This window comes from Cucumis sativus, chromosome 1 (assembly GCF_000004075.3).
Source record: "Cucumis sativus cultivar 9930 chromosome 1, Cucumber_9930_V3, whole genome shotgun sequence".
NCBI lineage: Eukaryota > Viridiplantae > Streptophyta > Magnoliopsida > Cucurbitales > Cucurbitaceae > Cucumis > Cucumis sativus.
The window spans coordinates 8,230,399-8,252,684 of NC_026655.2; the positions used below are offsets into that span (position 1 = coordinate 8,230,399).

The window sequence follows — 22,286 nt, forward strand, 5'->3', positions numbered from 1 at the left end:
GTCAATCTATAAGCATTATTGTAATTTTATCAAATTTCTCTATTTTCAATTGGTTCTAAAGTGTAATATAGTTGGCCAAATTACCACTAACTTTTAGTGACACATATTATATTGAAAATGAGCCACTATTAGTTCAAAAGATATTAATATTTAAGTTGGAACTAGAACTACATAAAATGAATAAAAAAAAAAAAAACTATAGCAAAAATTAACTAAATACCAAACTAATAGTGTATAATAACTCATACTTCTGTCTATCTTAGTATCTTCTTTAACTTCAATAGGTAAATTTAGGATTTTTCAACCTAATCTTTTAATCTTGTAATTAATCATATTGATATTATATTTATATTTCTTATATATAAGTAAAGCATTGATGTTAAAAGAATAAAACTATATTTGATATTGAAAATATTCTCAATGTCATCCTTATTAATATACATATACTATCTTCCGTTCCTACTAAATTTGCAAGAAAAATGAAAATTAAAAAATTATATAACGAGAATATATCATATTATAAGTTAAAAAGTTCGAGATGAATGGTGTAAACGAGATTGCTTCATTCAACTCTATCAAATGAAAAGTCTTTGGGGCCTCCAATATGAATCTCATGTTGATTGCGGTTTCGAGATGGTTGAACCGGATCAACTTGAGACGAACTTGATTCAACGGGATCTTTTTCATAACCTCCCATCTCAACGTGGGGTTGTGACGAAGACGAACCATCAACATGGCGAGATGGAGAGGGCGAATCGTTGTCCCAACGATCGGTGTCGAACGGTGACCTTCTCGGTGAGGTGTGGAAGCTATCGACTTCACTCTTGTAGTGTCGGAGAAGGTGGACAGGTGACATGCTGTGAGTCGGGGTGGCGGGTCGGCTCGACATTGGAGTGACCGAACCGCGGTTGTGTTTGATGTGCTTTCGAGCCGAGTGGTACCAATTGCGAAGGGCCTCTGCCACTCTCTCATTGAATATAGTTGGCTTCATTGTTGAACCCATCTATGTATAGACATAAACACATACTTTATTATAAATTCTATATTTTCAATTATTCTATTTAAATCGTTTAAACTATATTTTTTAAAGAATTTGTGAAGACAAATAAAATTATGAACAGTATTTTGGTTTTACCTGAGTGACTAGTGCATAAAGAGGAAGAGTAACATAACTGCAAAGGATTTGTACAAGCACCCTGATAGATCATAATAATATGAAAACAGTCATGGTCAATATCTATTTCAAAAGAAAAAAAATGTTACCTAAGAAAAATATGTAGCTTATGTAGCTTATGTTATACATTCATATATAGATTGCAAACTTTAAATTGTATGATAAATAAATTATTAAAATTATCTACAAACATTGACATAGTTCAATGGATATATTAATTAAACATAAACTCTCGATAGGTAGGTTAGAGTTCAAAAATTCACTTACAAATATTTTGAAAATACCGGATAGGTTTTGGATCTATTAAATGCAAAATTAAAAAATTGACCGATTGTGTAAAAGATTTGTCGTTTCAAAAGTTTAATAGAAACAAAATTGAAAATTTGGAGTCTAAATTTGCAAAAACACTTAATTTTTCATTTAATTTTAAAAAAAAGTTGAATAGATTGGTTAAAATTATCATATAAAAATAAATATGTGACACTATATATATAGTTTAACTTACCCCATAGAAATTCTGATCACCACATCTTCTATATGCTCATGGAAGCAAGAATTCAACCCAAACTCATACTGAAAATTTAAAAAAAAAAATCACCCAATATTTAATTAGCAATATAATATAGTTATATCATAAAAAAGAAAAAACATATAAAATGTCCCATTATTATTATAAAAAAGAATATAAATAAAATTATCATTAATTTTAATATCCAATTAAATAAGGATATCTCAAATATAAGAAATGGAGCCCAATAAAATAGGCCAACATTTAATTTTTAAGAAACGCATATTCCTAAATCAAGACAAAAATAGAAATAAATTTGAAAAATTGAAGGAAAAAGAAAAGAAAATCACATGAAATCAAAATTCTAATTGAGTTCTATCTAGTTCGAGTTTGGAAAGAAACCAAAATCTATCAACTTAAATGGTAATCTAATTTAATATAATTACGAAGGAAGAAGAGTACTTACCCAAGTCCAAGCAAAGAAGGCAACTTGGAAGGCATTTTGAAAGAGAACAAAGTTGATGAGATAAAGAATAAGGCGAGGTCGATTAAACCAAAAGAGGTCATCGCCAGGCTCCACCACCGGCACGCCCTTCACTACTTCACCTCTTTCTTGTATTCTTAGTGCCATTTTCGTTATGATCACTTGCAATTTTGTTCCAATCAACAGCAAAATCTGCAAGTAATTAATTAAAACATTTATTAATTCTTCTTCTTCTTTCATTTCCCACTTCATTAATATGGATTTTGTGTAAAGTTTCTTACGATTAGTGGGATGAATGGCAGCCATAGATACGCCCTCCAACCTGTTCGACCAAATTCCCCAATAACAAAAAAAAAATTGTCAAATACTTCGCCCCTCTTTCATACATATATACACTTTTATTTTAACAAATTGCAAAAAACCACTCTTAATAATTCAACCCTTAAACTTATACAAATATATTTTACATGTGGTTTTTTTTTTGCAATTTGACATATATTTTAGTCGGTGGAGGCTTACCGTGAGTGTTTGAGAGGAGAAATAGAACAGCAAAGAACCAAATTGGTGGGCTGCAAAATTGACCCAACAAAAGAGTTATTCAACTCCAATATATATGTTCAAGAAAGAGACCCAACTTTAATCATAACTTCCAAAAAGAAAAAAGCAAATTGTTGTGTGAGAAAAAAAGGTATCGAGATATTTCAAAGTTGAAAATAACTTTGTTAGATTTTTTATAGTGGATTTCATCTCTTCAAAAAAAAAAGAACAAGCATCTATATAAAACAAGTGAACTACCTTTGACAAGATAATATGATTGAATAGGCATCTATACATTAAGAGATAAAATAAAACTATATATTAAAAAGATTAAGATGAAATCAAAGGGTGGTCCAAATTAATGTAGGAAAATTCCAATGAAGTAATGATGCAAGAACTGACCTGATTCCCACAACAACTTTGAAGTCTTCTTCAAGGGATCTATTAATGTATTTTTGAAAATCAAATTGTGTATGACTTTGAGGTGCTAAATGTGCCTGTAAATAAATAAATAAACAAACATTTTATATTATATTTTAATGAATATATAATGTCAAATAATTAAAGTTTATAATAAGGAGGAAAAAAGAAATATATTATACTAACCATTATAAACCCATGTCTTAATGTCAAGTAATCAACTTTTGGAACAGATCTTACAAATTGTCTGAAGAAACAAACCTGTTCAAGTCAAACAAACCCCAGTTAATTTCTTTAACAAATGTGATAAATTATCAACTTAACCCTAATCTTTATAAATTAATTAATTGAAATTAAACTTTCTTTCAAAATAGTTTTAATATTTTTCTTATTTTATAACCACTTTTAATTATAATTTATTTGAAAGAAGTAACTATTATAGAATTGAAGAAGAGGTGTTATGGAAATTAAAAAAAAAAAAATGAATTATTTGGAAGGAATCTAACTTTATTTTATTTTATTAAAAAAAGGGTCAAATTTAAATTGAAGTAATGTGACCAATAAGGGATATGTTTAGGCTGCCAAAGTCATTATCCTAAAGTGCCTTCTTCTGACCGTTATCATTTCAATTAAATTAATACCAAATCGTTTTTACAATTATTCTCCCTTATCAATCTTTTCACTCTATTGTAAGTATATTAGGAATACTTTTACTAAAAAATTATGTGATAGACTCAGCCATGCAGATTTTTGTTTTATATATATTAATCTAAAAGGATTAATGGGGGTATTTAAAATAGTTTTAATATATACTAAAAGATGAAAATGAAATTGAAACCCATATATTAGAATACAAACAAAAGTGGTTCCATAATTACACATAAATGAAAGTATTGAATTTATCAGCAGACTATTGTGATAATTGAATTTAAATAAAGAATTAAATGAAGGAAATATAGCAAAATTTGAGAATTTGATATATGTGTGTATATATATATATATATTTAAAATAATTTGATTTGTTTTTTCTATATTTAAAAGTTGATTAATAATTAATTAAAAGCAAATGAATGAATAAATAAAAATTAAATTTAAAAGAAGAAAGGAAAGGAATCTTACGATCCACATCAAGGCAGGATTTTTGGTCCAAAAGCTCAAATGTCTTCTCCCAAATGAGGTGTCTCTTGCAAACCTAAACCTCTCTGGATCTGTTCTCAAAACATACATTGTTTTTTGTCAAATTGCACACTTTTTCAGAAACAAAAATATGTAAAATATATAAATATTTGTGTTCTTAAATGATGATAATTTAAGGATAGTAGGAGATTTTAGTTGTTGCTAGACATACCATGTGAGAATTGGTATTCAGCAGTTTTGGTCTCTTTTTCCCATGTTTTCCAACTCCTCATCTGAGTTCATTCAAACAAAAGGAATGATAATATAAGAGAAGGGTAAAAAAGAGTAGTTAATTACATATACTAAAGAAATGAAAGATAATAATGTTAATAATATTACCTTAGCTCTAGCCAACGCATAAGTTAGAACACAATACAAAACATGAAAAACAGCCAACACAAAAATGAAGATATGAAGTTGATGAATTCCATCTGCTGAAATAAAGGAAGCTTTACCCTGTAAAACACAATCAATCATCATCACCACATTATTATGTATACTTTACCAAAATTGTGAGAAATAACTTTGACAAAGTTTCAAATCTTTCCTATTTAATATTTTTTAAGTTATTCCATCTAAACTATTGATTTTTCTTGCTTTTTCAATGGATTTTTTTCTTAAAAAATATTAAGAAAATTATATGTAATTAATAATCTTTCTCAAATCTTAGGAAATTTGATTCATCTCAATAAAGATCACGTAATATTTGAGAAATTAGATTTTCAATTCAAAAATCAAGGTTGAGAAAAACTTTTATTATAATGAAGGGTAAAAAATGGTGTTAATTATGAAAGATAAAAATGGTAGAGAGTTATTTTTGTACAATTTATTGTAATTTTAATTCTATAAGTAAGTGGGAGACTTCATAAATGTGACACAAAATTACAAGTTTGATGTTGGGCACCATCTTTGTACATTTGGACATGTGGGATTTTTTTTTTTTCAAATAAAAAGTTCTCTCTCTTTTATCTTATCCAAGATTATTTTTTAAAAGGAAAAATCTTATCTAAAATGGTGTGGACATCAGCACAGCCCTCCAAATTCTTATACCAAATTTATAATTTAAACTTAATTGATGATTTTTTAAATTAAATCTATAAATATTACTTCCACCGAATTTAAGATACATTTTTTAAGAAAGTTATCTTGATTTTCTAGTAATTTCTTGAGCTTAACTTTTTTGTTTTCAATTAAAAGAAAACTAACCTAACAAATAAATGATTTTTTTCAAACTAATAAAATTATTACTTGATTCTTCTATATTTTGTGGGCTTTCCAATTACTGTTATTATCTCAAATCAAATCGGATCATTATACTAAAATAATTCATATAAAAAGAGATTAACAAAACAACAAAAGAAAAAAAGTCAAAAATCGAACAGCTTCAAATGGATTTAATTAATGATAAATTCTCAACTTGACAAATTGGTGTGTTTCTTTCTTCTTTTTAATTTTAATTTCATACCTTGGCGGCACATTTATCCTCTCCTCCCGCAGCGGCCAAACTCCGCCGGAAACTTTCACCATTTCCGAGGAGATGAAGGAGTCTCCGGCGATTAAGACCCAAATGTTCCACAGATTTCTCCACCTCTTTGTTCATCTCATCTTCTCTTTCCTTTGTACATGGATGCCACGTTGCAGCTACATGTTGTGGAATACATATCTCCGTTATTGGTCCTTGCCCCACCGTTAGTAGCAATGATATAAACCCCAATAACATAAGCTCTACAAAACAAAAAAAAACAAACATTATTATAAATTGATTAACCAATTAATTCTGTATATATAGTTTCTTCTTTTATTATTATTTTATTTCAAAATTACCTGATTTGATCTTCTCTAATGCTTCAAACAACGCCCGTTTGTGTCTCTTCTTTAGCCACTGTCAAAAAAGAAAGTAATAATAATGAAACCCCCAGTTGAAATTTTAAGTTCTCCTCTAACTTTTCGACCTATTCCTTCCTTACATGTCCGATAAGATGGAGACTATATTCGATGAAAATAGAGATGACGAGCAAAACAAAGCAAACAACGGCAACGGCCCATGTCGGTGTTTGCTCCAGCGACTTGCCACCGGCTGCCCCCGCCATGGATGAACTATACTACGTCAGTTGATCAGCTATCTACCTTCGATCACCAAATCGCCAGATTTTTCTTAGGGGTGTGGAAGGAAAATATTGGAAAAATAGTTTTCTCAAATTGAACACAATGTTTTTTCAAGTGAGAAAGCAAAGGGGTAGAGGAACTATAAAGTCTTGATCAGGGTTATTATTATTAATATGTCAACTACTAGAAACCAAAAATAATGTGAATGATATTGATATGATAATGGCAATGAATTGAAGCTACAAACATATATATATATATATATAAATAAATGTTTCATATGATATGATATTTGGAGAGAGAGAGAAAAGGGAAGACTTTGACTTTGAGTAATGATCTATAGTTAAGATGATTAAAGTAAAAGGTAAAATATATCATAATGACTACATACTCTCTCCTTATAACAATAGTTTATCTTAATTCTTTTAAATCATTTAGACTTTTATTTTCTCTTTCTTTTAAAAAAGAGTTTATTACATTTTTTTTCTCTCAACATATTTTTGTAACTTAGACCTAGTTTATATGTTTGATCAAATCTGGAACTATTTAAGATCATAAATTATTATTTTATTGGTTATAGAAACAACTTTCATAAAACTATAGTAACCATTCAATTAGTGCATGTGTTTCTACTTGTTACTTTCTAATTTTTAATGATTTTATTTTTTAATTTTACTTGTAATTAATTAATAATTTAGTCACTATTTGTTACCATTAATTTAGCAAGATCTCTTATGAACTCAATCATTTTATAAATTTAAGAAGTCCAAGCTGTTACATGAAAAAATAAATTGGCACTTAGTTTTGAAAATCATCTTGTAGGGTAGGATTTTAATTGTTAAAATATTTTAAGATTATATAAATTGAATAGTTAATACTCAAGTTCATAGAATAAATTGTTAAGAGGCTAATTTTTTTTTATATAGTATATTTTAAGTTTAATTTTTATTTGGTCTTTAGATTTTAAAGTGTTACAGTTATAGAGTTTTATTTTAATTTATTCTTTTTATGTGTTACATAAAATAATGTTACAATTTTGGTGATGAGATTAAAATTTTGTTTTAGAGATTTGAAGATTTACCCTTTTAATCTCAATTTTTTTAGTGACACTTAATTTTAGTTTTAATAATTAATTAGTTAATTGCAATTATTTTCAATGGATTAATATAAATATTTAACCCAAACATTCAAAATTAGTACGAGGCATTTTTAAATATAGAATAATGAACCAAATGTATCTATTATAAAATATAGCAAAAATTTAAGATTTTATGAACAATAATAGATATTGAACTATTTATTTAAAGTTTTTTGAAAATATAATTTTTTTATTAATTATTGTACACAAAATTAAAATTTAATGACCCTATTAAATATTTTTTAAATTTACAAAATACAACCATCAAGTTTTGTAATTACAGAATTAGGTCAATAGGATGAATTAAGTAGAGAAAACTTGCAAATATTTTTCCTGACTTCATCTCTATCAATTAAATATCTCCTTGGTCTAATTCCACTGTTTTGAATTAGATGGGTTCCCATTGATAAATAATATCGAAATTCATGATAAGTTCCTTGTTTTAAATTTAATTTAATCTCAAACTTAATTAAATGATAAATATATCTTTTATAATGCCCACAAAAATAAAATTATTTGATGTTTTTCATTAAAAGGTTAATGAAAATATATTGGTATTTTATTATAAAGTTTGACCACGTAGAGTTGATGATGATAATAATATGTACCCCTTGTTCATACTAGAATTTTGCTAACGAAATTTTCCTATTTTCTTAATTTTTTGGAGGAGGTTTCGCTAATTTTTTCTTAGATGTGTATTCAATTAATGACAAAAGAAAAGCGTTAACAAAAATACTTTTATCTTTAAAGTTTGAGGGAATTAAAATTTAGTTCATAATACTCTTAAATTTCTAACCATTTGGTTATAAATTAAAAAAAAGAACTCTCTAGTTTTTATACTTCATTTTTCTTATCAACTGATTCTATATATAATAAGAAATTTTCTCAAAATTAAGTGTTGAATTTAACCCCTAACAACTTAATCTGTCTGTATAATTTAGGAACAGAAAATCGATAGATGCCCCAATCAATTGTCGAAAAAAACTTCTAATAACATTTTTCATAATAAGTACTAATGACAATATTAGAATGTTATCAAATTATTATTTTAAAAAATAAGGGTCAAAAATATATTTGGACCAAAACAAAGAAAAAAAAGAATTGTAATCATAAATTTTGACTGGAGATATTTAGACAAGTAGAGTGACCAAATTTGAATATATAAGAACACATATAAAACCAATTGAACTCATTTGTACCTTATTTTTGACTCCTTCAAAAGCCGTCCACTTACTAATAATTTAACCATCATGAAAAAAGAAAAAAGAGAGAGAGAGAGAGAGAAGAAGATCATGAAATTCCATGTGATATTAAAAAAAAATAAAAATAAAAGGAAAACAATTAGAAGTTGCTTTGAAAATTGAGGAAAAAATAAATTCTCCTACATATATATTGTAAAGATGAATTAAAAGAACAAATTGATCTATTTCAATTTTCTTCAATTGGAAAAGAAACGTTGACTTGATGATAAAAAAAAAAATTCAATTAATATTATATTTTGGTTTTCTTTGACTAATTCTTTATCAAATAATTTGAGTTTGAGATTAAATCAAGACCGTCCACCACAGCTTAAGTCAAGCCTCTAATTAAATTAACAAAAAATTATGTAAGACCGTTAGTTACATCTTAAGATTTAAAAACCCAATTAATAATATTGAATTTAGTTGATCTAAAAATTAGTTTTTATTATTCAAATTAGCCAATTGATAGTAATAATAGTTTTCAAATAAAATAAGGAGAATATAATAAATATGTGTGTAAAAACTGAAATAATAAAAAAAAAGGATTAAACAAACTCTAATTAATAAAAGGGTTTTTAAATCTAATAATTATAAGTGGGTTTTTTTTTTCTTTCGAATTTATATTAGGACCAAATATTCTGTTTTTGACCAAAGACCCAAACTTATCCTTTCCCTTTGGCTAAAAAATCATAATTAAACCAAATTTGAATATACTTTTTTGAGTTTGTATTTATATATTTTTCTTAAAATAAATAATAAAAACAAAATTAATTGACTTAGTCTTCCAATTGCGTTTTTCTAGTGTGGAATCATTTTTGTGACTTTAGAGGGAAAATATTATTATAAAAAGAAGAAAATAAAGCACACACATATGCATATATAATTTGTCTTAATATCTTTTGTATGGGAAAGAGACTGAATTTGAAAACTAATATTTGAAGATGGATGTAATTAGTCAAACAATGTAAAATTATATGTGGTTTTAGTTTTCTGAAATCTACGTCTTCCTTTTTATAACATATAGTAATTATTAATCTTATTCAAGAACTCGCAAAATTACACATTAGCCCCGTACAAAATATTAACCATAAGAATTTGATTAATACCATTGAAAAATTTATATTGGATTGGATCAACCTAACTAATCTCTGAAAAAACACATATCAAATTCAACTCAACCTAACTGAAATTAAAACTAATTCAATCCAACATTGGATTGGATACTCTAAGTTGTTGGAGTTGTCAAGTCACAATTTGAACACTCCTCGCTCTAATGAGTTTGTTACTTTAGTGAGTTTGTTACTTTAGTGCAAGTAATTGTTTTGAAGCTTAAAGGTTGGAGAGCTACTTAGAGTGCTCTTATCTATCATATTTTGGTGCAAGGTATAATTTTTGTGTTCATAGAGCTATACCTTTGGCATCCTCCTCTAGGGCGTGGTTTAACCGATTTGAAGTGTACTTTATTTGTTATAATTTTAAGTGACTTGAAAGTTTCTATTGAGGGACTGAAAGCGAACCATATGAGTTGTGTGTGTTTGGTAGTATTATATTCAAAGTTTTGTTTTGATTGTCTTTTGAATGTGTGTCTTGATCTCAAAGTGTAATGTCCAATTCTTTTCATTACAATTCATCACTTTTATGTATTGATATAGAAGAATGTGAGACTCTAAACCGAATAAGAAAAATAAAGGCTAAATTATAAAAAATATCTCTCGGTTTTATATTTTGTGTTAAAAAAATATCTATAAACTTTCAAAAGTTTCAAAAATACACTTAAACTTTAAAGAAATGTTTCAAAATATGCCATTTATTATTGGTTTTGGATAGAAATCGTTAAGTCTTATTTAAAAAGTACTTCTGAATTATTAAAAAATTTCAAAAGCTTCATTGAACTTAAAAAAAAAAAAAAAAAAAGTTCAAATACTACCCTCATAATCAGTATATTAACTAAAATTGTTAATGTCTCGTTCAAAAAATACTTTTAAGCTAACAAAGTTTCTATCTTTCGTATAATAATAAATCTATTTGAAGTTGCTAGTTTTTGTGAGATTGACAATATTTGTTTTATGGCTTCAGATATTGAAAATGTCATTGCATTATTGTTATCTTGAAAAAGGAATGGTCTATTGAACTCTTAATTTTCTAAAGATACTTTCTTTATTGGTGGTTGTCTTTTCTATTTCTCCTAGTGTATAGTTGCTATGAAAGTTATGGTTGCTCATTCGTGAGCATGTTGTGCATATTTAAAGGACGACATTTTAGTCCTCTAGTTTAGGGTTGGTTAATTAGTTTGTTTTAAGAGCAACATTTGTATTATCTTGCTGTAGTTGTTTTGGTTTGTGATTGATTGAAAATGGATTCTCTAAGATCAATACGAGATGGAGACTCACAAACTTAAGAGATAGATTATCCTTTTGCATTTTCTAGCTAGTTAGAAGCAAAACCAATTTAAATAGTACAAAACCATTGAGAGAATGTTGCATAGAATTGTAATAATTTTTTTTATAGTAATTTTTTTCCTCGAGTTTTAAGTTTTTTCACTTTAATTATATTGTGTGTGTTTTTAATTGTTTTCTTTTAACTTCTAAAATATTTTATGTTTATCCATGGTGGGAGGTACTTCCAAGATCGTTTACTAAATTTTCCCTTGTACGTTAGCTCAACTAGAAATTGAAAATAATATTACTTATATGAGAATCTAGCCAAAAAAAAAAAGAAAAAGTCACTTTAACATTTTGAAAAATTTGTATCATATGATAAAATACATTTTTAAGAAAATAATCCATTACACCTATTTTTCAATATTGCGAATATGTTAAAATCAGTGATATCAGACGTTTATATTGTTACTTTTGTAATTTAGAAAATGTAGTGACATAGTCATATTATCATCTTTTTTTTTGCTATTTTTGCAAGTACCCCAAAATTAAATGTAGCAAAATGAGTCAGCAAAATTTCATATCTATCACGGATAGATTGTTATCGAGATATTGTTTATATAGACGTTTATATAGACACTCACAATAACTAACCATGCATTCACTAAATCTAAAATTTTGTTATATTTTATAAATAATTTTATCATTTATAATAGGTTTATTTACTTAGAGACGATATTATCATCAATAATCCTAATTAAGTTGACCAATTCATCCATAGGAAATTACGTACTTTTCCTTAAATTAATTAACATATATTAAGTCATATTGACCAACAACATTTATTTCGTTGGGATAATAATCTTCTTTTATTATTTATTTATTTATTGAATTCATCAATAAATTAAAGGGAAGAAATTACCAAACTTTTTATATTTTACAATTGATATTGATTTCCACTCTTAAAAATTTAAAATTTGTAATTCTCTTCTTACATTACTTTTTATGATTCAAGCACATACGTAACAAAAGTTTTGTTATAAAGATTGATAGTACAAATACTAAGTCATTTGAGTGACGTGATTATATCTTACGATGAAACTAGCTAATTATTATTACTATAAATCTATTAAAAAAAATTGATTTGCAAATTTATAACTCAATTTCTATAAACTGTGTACTATTCGTCAAAAGGTTTGTAAGATATTTGAATCTCTCAACTATATGTGTTAGTTGAACTCAATAGAAAAACATAGTATTGTTCTTGTTTTATTTAAATGTCCTATTATCTCGTATCGAACTATTCTATGTAATTTAAGTTGAAATCAAATATATCATATTAGCATTTACATTAATAATGATGCTAACTTGTATTCAAATTAAATTCCCTGACGTATCTAAAACTTTAGTTTGGGTGTAACTAATTTATATTAATATATGATTAGTTATAAGATTAAAACAAAATATTATATTAACTATGATGATAACTAAGCACATGATGATATGATAAATTATTCAATCTTTGAATAATATATCTTTAGTAAGACCTAAATGACAGATCATTTTAAAATATAATATATATTATTGTATCGTTAAATATGTCTCGTTGTTAAATATTTAAGAACAAAATCTTTTCCAAAAAAAATATTATTTAACAAATTAGGCAGAAAATGTTGAAAAGAGAAGAAACATTGTTCTTTAAAAGTTATTTTTGAAGGAAGGAAATATATTTTATGGGTCGTGGAATTATTCTTACGTTAGTATTTATCTTAAACGTATCAACTCTCGAATCTTACAAACATCTTTAATTTTTGTATTTTGAATTCTTCTCTTTAATAATAAATTATTGTTCTTATGTGTTAGTAGATGATGACGTATTTAATACGTTGTTAGTAAACCACGTGCAAATTTTTATGACGATTTTTAGTGGAGTGTTCATTCAATTTCTCAACCATAAGAAATAAAGAAATAAAAACAACAATAATTATAAGGATAAATTGCATAGCTAATGCGTCATTATGGTTGAAATACATTTCAAATTTCAATCATCCAGTGATGTGTGCTATCTTCCCTTATCATCATATAATTGATTCTTTGTTTCCTGAGGTATTTACTACCCATGAAAAAGAAATATCAACAACAAAAAAAAAATGATGTGACAAGTTATTTATAAGTATATAAAATCAGTGATATATGACATGACATTTTATTTTATAAACCCTATAAAATGTGGTAATTAAAATCATAATGGTTGAAAACCATGAACAGATTAAATGTTTGTGACACATAACTAAGTTTGAAAAGCACTCAAGTGTTTTAGGACTAAGACTAATATATTATTCAAAAATATAATTGATTTATTTTGATACTCTTTTTTCTTATATAATATAATTTGATATATTTAAATTTTCTTTCTTTTTTACACAGAAAATTAGAACCAAAGTATATATCTTAACAAAATTTGTTGTTAATTATTTGAGTACAACAATTTGAGAAGGAAAATTGAATTGTTACAAGTATATATATATGTTATTGACAAATGAGTTGGAATCAAATTGTTAGTAGAAGACAAGAAAACACCAAATCTTTTATTTTTAAAATTATCATTATTATTATATTTGGAAAGTGGAATTTGGAAGTCTTTTCCAAGTACACAATGACTCTTTTTGGTCTTTGTTCTTCCTTCTTCTCTTTGTTCCTTCCTCACTACTTTCCGTTTTACAAGACTTTCTTCTAATTTCTTTTTAAAATGTTTCAATAAATAACATGTTATCAAATTTATCAAGACTTTATATTCGAGTTGAAATTAGTGTTAAGTAATGCTATCAAATAATTAAAACGAGTATGTAAATATTCTTATTGCATCTAAAATGTAAAATTTAAATAGAAAGCGTCGAAAAAATAATAATAAAATATTGATTTTTTAATGAATATTTTTGGATAAATTAGAAAAGCAAAAAATATGGAAAATATTAAAATTAGTAATAAGTTAACTGGTATGTTATATTTATATTATATGTTCGACATTTTGTAGCTTATTTTCTTTATGTTTTCCTGGATCTTTTGTGATATAAATTGATCCATCCTTCATGTCGATATTAAATCCGTGAGAAACATGGAAATGTCGAGATGTCAACATAAAATTTTAATATTATGGTGTAATTGCACCTTAACTTTTAATTGTAAAAGTTGATGCCAAAATTCAACAAATTTTTAAATTAAACCTTTAAACATATCATAATTGTAAAAATGAGACCTTAAACGATAAAAATTGAAACTCTCGACTTTAATTCCTATAATTTTTACAACTACTAAAGCTTGAGATCAATATTTAGTGTGTATTAAAAGTTGGAGGATATATAATTACATAACTACTATTGTACATTAGGATTGATTTTGAAGGATGTTAATAATTTCAAACATACTCTATGTGTGGGAATGAGTAAAGGTCATACCTCTAATTTTGAAAGAGAAAATGTGCACATCAAAATCACTATAAAACTAAACTTATTTTTGATATATTATCATATATAGTTTATTTGATTATTCATATAAGCTTTTGATTATCTCATTATTTAGAAGTGGAATGTTTTTTTTTTTTATTATTATTTATCATTAATTTAAACTAAAAAGATGTTTTTGTAGTTGGGTTTTTCTTTTTTGTAGTTCTTTTTTTTCTCTTAATTAAAAATTAACAACATATTCTAATTAATATCCACACATGTTATATATTAATCAATTTTAATAAAATGTTGGTTATGTTTTTTTGAGAAGGTTTTAATTAACCAACTTTATAATAAGACAAAGAAATGTATTTTTTTTCTTTTGTTTCAATCTTAATCTCTGTTTGAACTCATTAATTGTAGTAGACATACTCTTAATGTTTAATTGATATGATATTAAATATCTAAAACTAATTAAATATTTGAGTTTTAAATTAACGTTCGAAAAAAGTTTGAATATAATATAATATGAATTGGATACAATGATAAACTTATTACAACTCAATTGAAAACAAATACATTTAAGCAAAATGATTATATAATAAGGATTAGATATGAAAACAATCAAAATACTTGAAAGAACTTCAAAATCTTCGTATATTGATCAAACCGTAGTTGAGGCACACTTTTGATAAGTGCTATCCTAAAGACAATTTATTAGCTCTACACGAGCTTGTAAGCAAATTATGGTGATTGTCTCAGCATAATGCAATGACTAACTCTGGTAGAACTACTGCTTTAAACCACTTTGATCTAGCATAACTCTTGGATACTTACTTTTAACTCAACACAAGAACAAAAGAAAGAAAGAACGAACGAAGAGAACTGTTCAATTTTAGAATAGAGATATTATAAATTAAGAGTAGAGCCCTACAAAGTGAAAGAGTGAAAGAATTTAATAGAAGCTTAAATTTAATTTAATAATTGAGAAACTAGAAACACTCATGGGACAAAAATATATAGAAACAAACTTACAATCTAAAATAATTATTAATAGGTGAAGCATGGTTTTTAAAATAAATATGTAGAGAAAAAAACTCTAAGTTCATGTTGGATATAAGTTATAGGATTCATGAGGTTGGAGTCACTATCTCTTGAAACCCTCCTATTCATCGAGTGACTGATGTTGATTGATTCGTGGAAACCAAAATTCTGACTTTTTTTTTTTTTTGTGAGAGCTTAGAACTGAGAATTATTGTTTCGTCTCTAATAAGTTACCAAACTTAATTAAATTAAATTAAGACCCACATCCTTCCATAACTAGAGAGTTCTTGATTTAATTTAAATTTAAAAAATTAATTAAATCATATTTAATTAACATTTCAAATCATATTTAAACGAGTGTCTTACCTAACCTATAGTTTTAATTTAATTAAATAACATTAAACTAATACATTAATTAATTCTCTAATTAATTAATTATTATATTAAATATTTATATTTAATTTAATCCATATTTGAATAATATTGATATATAAATTTCTTCCATAAAATGCGTATCGTTTACGAATTAAAATTTAACCTATAATTTTAACATAAATATAATTTCCGTTAAATTAATAATTGAACTCATTCAAATATTTTAGTCTTTTGAATCATATTCAAAATTAAATTTATATAATAAAGTTTAATTAAAATATAAACTTTATAATATAATATATCACCATACATTAATTAAAATTTGAACATTTCAAATTACAACAAATATGTATTAACTTCATTACCCTTTACAGGCTTGAAAGAAGACCTAATTGACAAATATATTAGAAGCTACAACGATATGAGATTAATTGACTAAACTCATGAACCACATTAATCATTATTAATATGTGTACACTCCACTAAAGACTCACATCTGAACTTTTCTCACTGTGTAAATATATCTTTTTGTTCACGAATATAGAGTAATAACAGTAGGTTAGTCATTCACAAGTATCATCCATAACACCAACTAAGTCAAATTATCGTTTTACCATTGAATTACTTCTAGTATTTGATAATTATCAATATTCCTCTAAAAGATTTAGAGTTGCAAAATGTTTGATTTTATTCTTATAGTTTTTACAATGAATATAGAAAGAAGCATATTTATATGTTACCATATACTATATAGTGTGACTTAGCTTTTGAGTGCTTTATATTTGTTGTTTGTGAAAAAAGGTGATTGGGAGAGGGAGGGGATGAGTGAATAATAATAAATGTTTGTTGTGGCCACTTCATAATTATGTTTAAGAGTCACTTATTCATTAATTAAATTTTTTATATGTTCCAGAATATATGACTTGTGTGTTTTAAAATAATTTAAGGGTATATATATATTTGATGTGTAAGACTACTTGCCAATAACAATATTCAATCTTTGTGAAGGAATAATACATTTTCGTATATTATTAACCTTTTGGGCTAAACTACTGAACTTATTGGTTACAATATTCACAACTTTATGTTGGAAACTTATGATCTGTGGCATTGTAAAACTTATTGTGTTTTACAATATTCACAACAAAAATCGTCTAATGCAACGAAAAAAAATATTATTGCGATTTGTGGCATCTTAACAAACATCAAATATTGCAACTTTTTATGATCTGTTGCAAGGTGAATGTGATGTTTTATATGTTGCTCTCATCAGTGACAGATCCAGAAATTTTATGTAGTGTGTAGGGGTACTTTATAACACCCAAACAAATTTTATGTAGTTTTTTCAGATGATCGTATAATTTGTTGTGTTGCTCCCAAAACACCAAAACAAATAATATTTATATTTCGTTGATTAAGAACTGAGATAATACACAAGATTGCCTTGATCAACTAAGAGGCCAAAAATTCATTAATTAATCATGCAAATATTCACGGGTTCTCTATTTCTCAAGCCATAATCGAATGTACGAAAATTCATACAAACTTCCTAGAGTAAACCAACGTGATGTTGATTCCTAAATTAATTTAAGTAGGGTTACACTAGCCTTTCTACCTAGCTAATTGCATTAAACTTTGAATTGATTAAGATATTAAGTTAAATTGGTCAAACCTAGCTCTAATCTAAAGCATTTCCACTCATTGGGTTTCATTATCTTTTGCCATTGGGAGATTCCAAAATGCTACCAATCAAGTGATAATTATAACTAAGTTAAAACCTTTTCTTACCCAAATTAAACACGTTTTAGATGCAACTACGAACATCTATAACATACGAGTATTCATGATTAAGTTGTCAATTTAATCTACCAATATATTCATTCTAGATATTTAAATGAGGAAAAGAAGAAATTGAAAAATTCAAGAACATTCATCATAATCTCATACAATTCATTGAAAGTATATCCAACAATCCTCAAAATTGAAGTTGGATTTTCGTTCGGTCATCAAGATTTGAATCTCAATACCAAAATATACAAGGAGTCTCATCACTTTTTTACCAACAACCATGACCAAAACCAAGCTTAGAATTCTCAAAACGGGCCAAACATGCCAAAATAGAAACTCGAAGAATCTCTATTATATTAAATTTTGAGTTTAATTTTCATTTAGTATCCAACTTCTAATATCATATACATTTACATTCTTGCTTTTAGTAACCTAACATTAAATTTTAACAAATTAATTTGAAGTATGTATTGTTCTCCAATCTAACCAAATAAACCAAAATATCTATCAATATAGTAAAACGGTAAGAATGTGACTTTTTAAACAAATTAATAGACATTAAAACTAGAATGAAGTGGATTAGTGAAATATTAAAAATGTAGAAAGGAAGGTGATGTATGAATAAAATATAACATTTTTGAAAGACATATATATTAAAGAAGAAAGGTGAAGATAGAAACAGAAAGAAGGGCAACACAAAGACTTAGCAATACAACAGAAACACAGAAAAGGGCAACACAAAGAGGTAAGAGGACACCTCCAAACTCAAAAGAAAAGAAAAACAACCAAGTTTAGAACACAAAATTGAGAAATGAAAGAGAAAAAAGAATAAGAGATAAATAGAGTTCAATGTCCTTGAAGCCAAAAGTAGCACGAGCAAAGATAGTGACAACACTAGCACACAAACATACACTATAACATTTTGACCATGTAGAATTAAAATCTAAGATGTATTTTTCTCAATTCTCTTCTACAAAAACAAAATTTTAATTGTTCAAAAGAGGGAAAAGAGAAAGAGAAAGAGACATATACCCATACACAAATTTCAAAATTTAACTAATTATGAAGCTCCAAGGAAGTTGCTTCCTTCACCAAAGCTTGTCTCCTAGTGGAACCATTTTCAAGCTCCGTCGATAATGGCTGCTCAAGAAAAAACAACTTCCACTATCACCACCAACCCAAATCCCAATTCCCCTTTTCTTCCCTAATGAAACTCCAAACCCTAAATCATTTTCAATGTCACTTTCTCCTCACTTGTTTCTCCTTCTTTTTACCTTAGCATCCCTCACCGCTGCCGCAATCGCCGCCGTTCAATGCCCTCTCAACTTCACCCTTCTCCGCCAGTTCTCCCAGGGTTCCGCCATTTCCCGCTCCGACGAATGCCAATACATCCGCCTTGGTCTCCGCCTCGTCCTTTCCCAGTACCTTAAACTCACCGGCTCCTTCTTGCCCCCGGTGAACTCTTCCGATTCATGCTGGAATTCTTACCAATCGATTGTGAATGTTTCTTGGCCGAATTTCGACATTCGGAGCTCTTGTGGGTTTCAAACCGGGTGGATTTCTCAAGGCTGTATGAACATAACTACCAAATCAAGGTTTGAGAGAATTGTTCCCAAATCAGCCCTTGATGGTGTTGTTGCGAACTGTAATCAATCGCTTGAAAGTGGTTCCCCCTGTGCCTTGTGCACGACGAGTCTCGCGATCATTCAGGCCACGTTCTTGACCGGTCCGTCCATTGGGAATGTCACTGATTGCCCCGCATATCCATCGATCTACACGGCGGCGTTCGTGAATCATTTCGGACCTACCGATTGGGGAACTGCCAAATGTTTATTCTCACTGAATCTTCCTTCTTCGGGGAATTCGAGAAGTAAGAAGCGGAATACGGTGGTGTTAGTTGTTCTAATTTGTTGTGGCGTTGCGGCGGCGGCGGCGGCGGTTGCAGGTGGGTTGTTTTTCTGGCGGAAACAGGGGAAAGTCAAGAAGAACGATAGAATTGGTAGAGTTGAAACAGGGTTTGGTTCTGGATTGGAATCGATTAGTGCAAGCACTACTTTGGTGAAGTTCACATTCGATGAAATCAAGAGGGCAACCAGGAATTTTAGTAGAGATAACATAATTGGAAGAGGGGGTTATGGGAATGTGTATAAAGGGGTTCTATTAGATGATTCTGAAGTTGCATTGAAGAGGTTTAAGAACTGTTCTGCAGCAGGGGATGCCATTTTTGCTCATGAAGTTGAGGTAATTTCAAGTGTTAGGCATGTTAATCTTGTAGCTGTAAGGGGATATTGTATTGCAACCACTCCAATGGAAGGTCACCAGAGGATAATTGTGTGTGATTTGATGAAGAATGGGAGTCTTTATGACCATTTGTTTGGGTTTTCAGATCAGAGATTGAGTTGGCCAATTAGGCAAAAGATTGCTCTTGGCACAGCTAGAGGATTGGCTTATCTGCATTACGGAGCTCAGCCTTCCATTATCCATAGAGATATCAAAGCCAACAACATTCTTTTGGATGAAAATTTTGAACCTAAGGTAGCTGACTTTGGTTTAGCTAAGTTTACTCCAGAAGGAATGACTCATTTAAGCACAAGAGTTGCTGGAACTATGGGGTATGTGGCGCCCGAGTATGCCTTATATGGCCAGTTGACTGAGAGGAGTGATGTGTATAGCTTTGGAGTTGTTCTACTCGAGCTATTGAGCGGGAGGAAGGCACTTGGGGTGAGGAGCCATGACAGCCAACCATTTCTAGTGACTGATTGGGCTTGGTCTTTGGTTAGGGAACAAAAAGCAATGGATGTTATTGAAGAAGGCATGCCAGAGCTGGGTTCTCCAGAGGTTGTTGAAAAGTATGTCTTGATTGCTGTTCTTTGTTCACATCCCCAACTCTATGCCAGACCATCAATGGATCAAGTAGTGAAAATGCTTGAAACTGAGCTATCTGTTCCTTCAATCCCAGAGAGACCCATCCCTTTAGTTGCTGATATTGATGAAATTGAGAAATCTATGAGTAGTAGTGGTTCGGCTCAGCATTCTGGTTCAGTTGGCTTTCATAGTTTCGCATTACAGAATGACCATAAATAGGGGGTGGGGAGTTAGGACATAGAAACTGGTCGTACATTAATACGAGAACAAGGAGGAATCTGCTCGAGTACTAGTTGGAGAGACAACTTACCAATACCATGGGACAATGGTGTGGGGGGGAGATCATTGGAATTGGTCATATGTTTCTACGGGGGCCAGGAATCCACCCAAGAAGGGGCTTCTATTTAATTATGTAGAGACAACCACTTGCCAATACCGAGGGACGATCAGTTCTCGATCTTAGAGGATTATCAATCATACTGGGACTAAAACACGACCTACACTCATAAGAAAAGAAAGTCATGGGGAGTTTTCTGCAATGAGCCATTCGTTTTGTTTGTTGGATTAGTTGGATGGTTCCACATTTGGAGTCCATGCTTCTATTCCATTGTAAAGATGGATAACTTTGTAAGTATTTAGTTTTTCTAATCCCCTTTGAAGTTCAGTGTTGGAGGGAGAGTATTGAACACATGAAACGTACATTTTTGTTTTACCACTCAAATGTTTAGACTTTGGTTTTTTTTTGCCTAATTGCATTCATATGTTTATATTTTGGCTTTGCTTTTGCGTCATCAATATTAACACTGTTGGTGGCCTCTGATTTAAGTTGGGATTTTTTTGTTTTCTTTATTATACTTCGAATTGTGGATGCATCTTTAAGTGTTCTATTCTATAGGAGTAAGTTAGTTGGCTCTTATTTTTTTTACTTCAATTGACTACTCGAAAAATCCAATCGAAACGAACAAAACATGTCCAATTTGGACGAACCATTTGGCTAGTTTATTTATGAAATATTTGCACCCTTTGCTTCAAAAAATTGGTTGATGTCTTGCTGGTTTAATATTTCGATTGAAGAAGCTAACATGTTTGTGGTTATTTGTTGCTGAGTATGTGATAATCTGTACTTTTTACTTATGTGATAATCTGTACTTTTTACTCATTTCATGTTTGTGGGTAACGTTAAAGCTGGAGGTTGAAAATTTAGTAAGTTAAATATTTGATCAAAGTTTGGCTTTTGATATTTCTAACTTTATGAACAAACCAATAATTTAGTTGAAAATTGTATTTACTTAAATGTTAAAGGTTCCTTAGCTTTATTTACTGTGAAGTGCAATCTGATGCACCATCAACTTATAAAACAGAAAAAGTGTCATTTGTTTTGTCTAGACATCTTTTTTTTGGCATTGGATTGGGATGGTCAGATGACTCAAATCTCTTCTGTCGTTTTGCTGTTAGTATGATACATAACTTCTCATTGTTATGATAAAAAGTGACTAATGCTCAAAGATACAAATGTTCTTGAGAAGGGAGAATAAGATAAACCAAAAATAAACGAACTATACTGTTAAACGGTTGACTTGCTCTCTTTAATACAGTTGTTAATCTTGTT

General features: G+C 28.4%; 2 protein-coding genes across 2 annotated transcripts; one reads left to right on the top strand and one right to left on the bottom strand.

The window, feature by feature from the left end:
- Positions 1 to 379: 379 nt before the first annotated feature.
- On the bottom strand, positions 380 to 6,620 carry LOC101217225 (MLO-like protein 6). The gene is made up of 14 exons (XM_004148737.3): positions 6,267 to 6,620; positions 6,124 to 6,181; positions 5,765 to 6,024; positions 4,639 to 4,755; positions 4,472 to 4,532; positions 4,243 to 4,331; positions 3,310 to 3,384; positions 3,106 to 3,200; positions 2,686 to 2,735; positions 2,448 to 2,488; positions 2,149 to 2,358; positions 1,680 to 1,747; positions 1,136 to 1,196; positions 380 to 1,003 (listed from the first exon to the last, which is right to left on the bottom strand). The coding sequence occupies exons 1-14, from the start codon at positions 6,387 to 6,389 to the stop codon at positions 563 to 565; spliced, it is 1,749 nt and encodes a 582-aa protein (XP_004148785.1). The 5' UTR covers positions 6,390 to 6,620; the 3' UTR covers positions 380 to 562.
- Positions 6,621 to 18,823: 12,203 nt separating this feature from the next.
- Positions 18,824 to 21,502, top strand: LOC101222675 (probable LRR receptor-like serine/threonine-protein kinase RKF3). The gene has a single exon (XM_004150842.3). It carries the CDS (start codon positions 19,049 to 19,051, stop codon positions 20,894 to 20,896), a length of 1,848 nt encoding a protein of 615 aa, XP_004150890.1. The 5' UTR covers positions 18,824 to 19,048; the 3' UTR covers positions 20,897 to 21,502.
- The last annotated feature ends 784 nt before the right edge of the window (positions 21,503 to 22,286 follow it).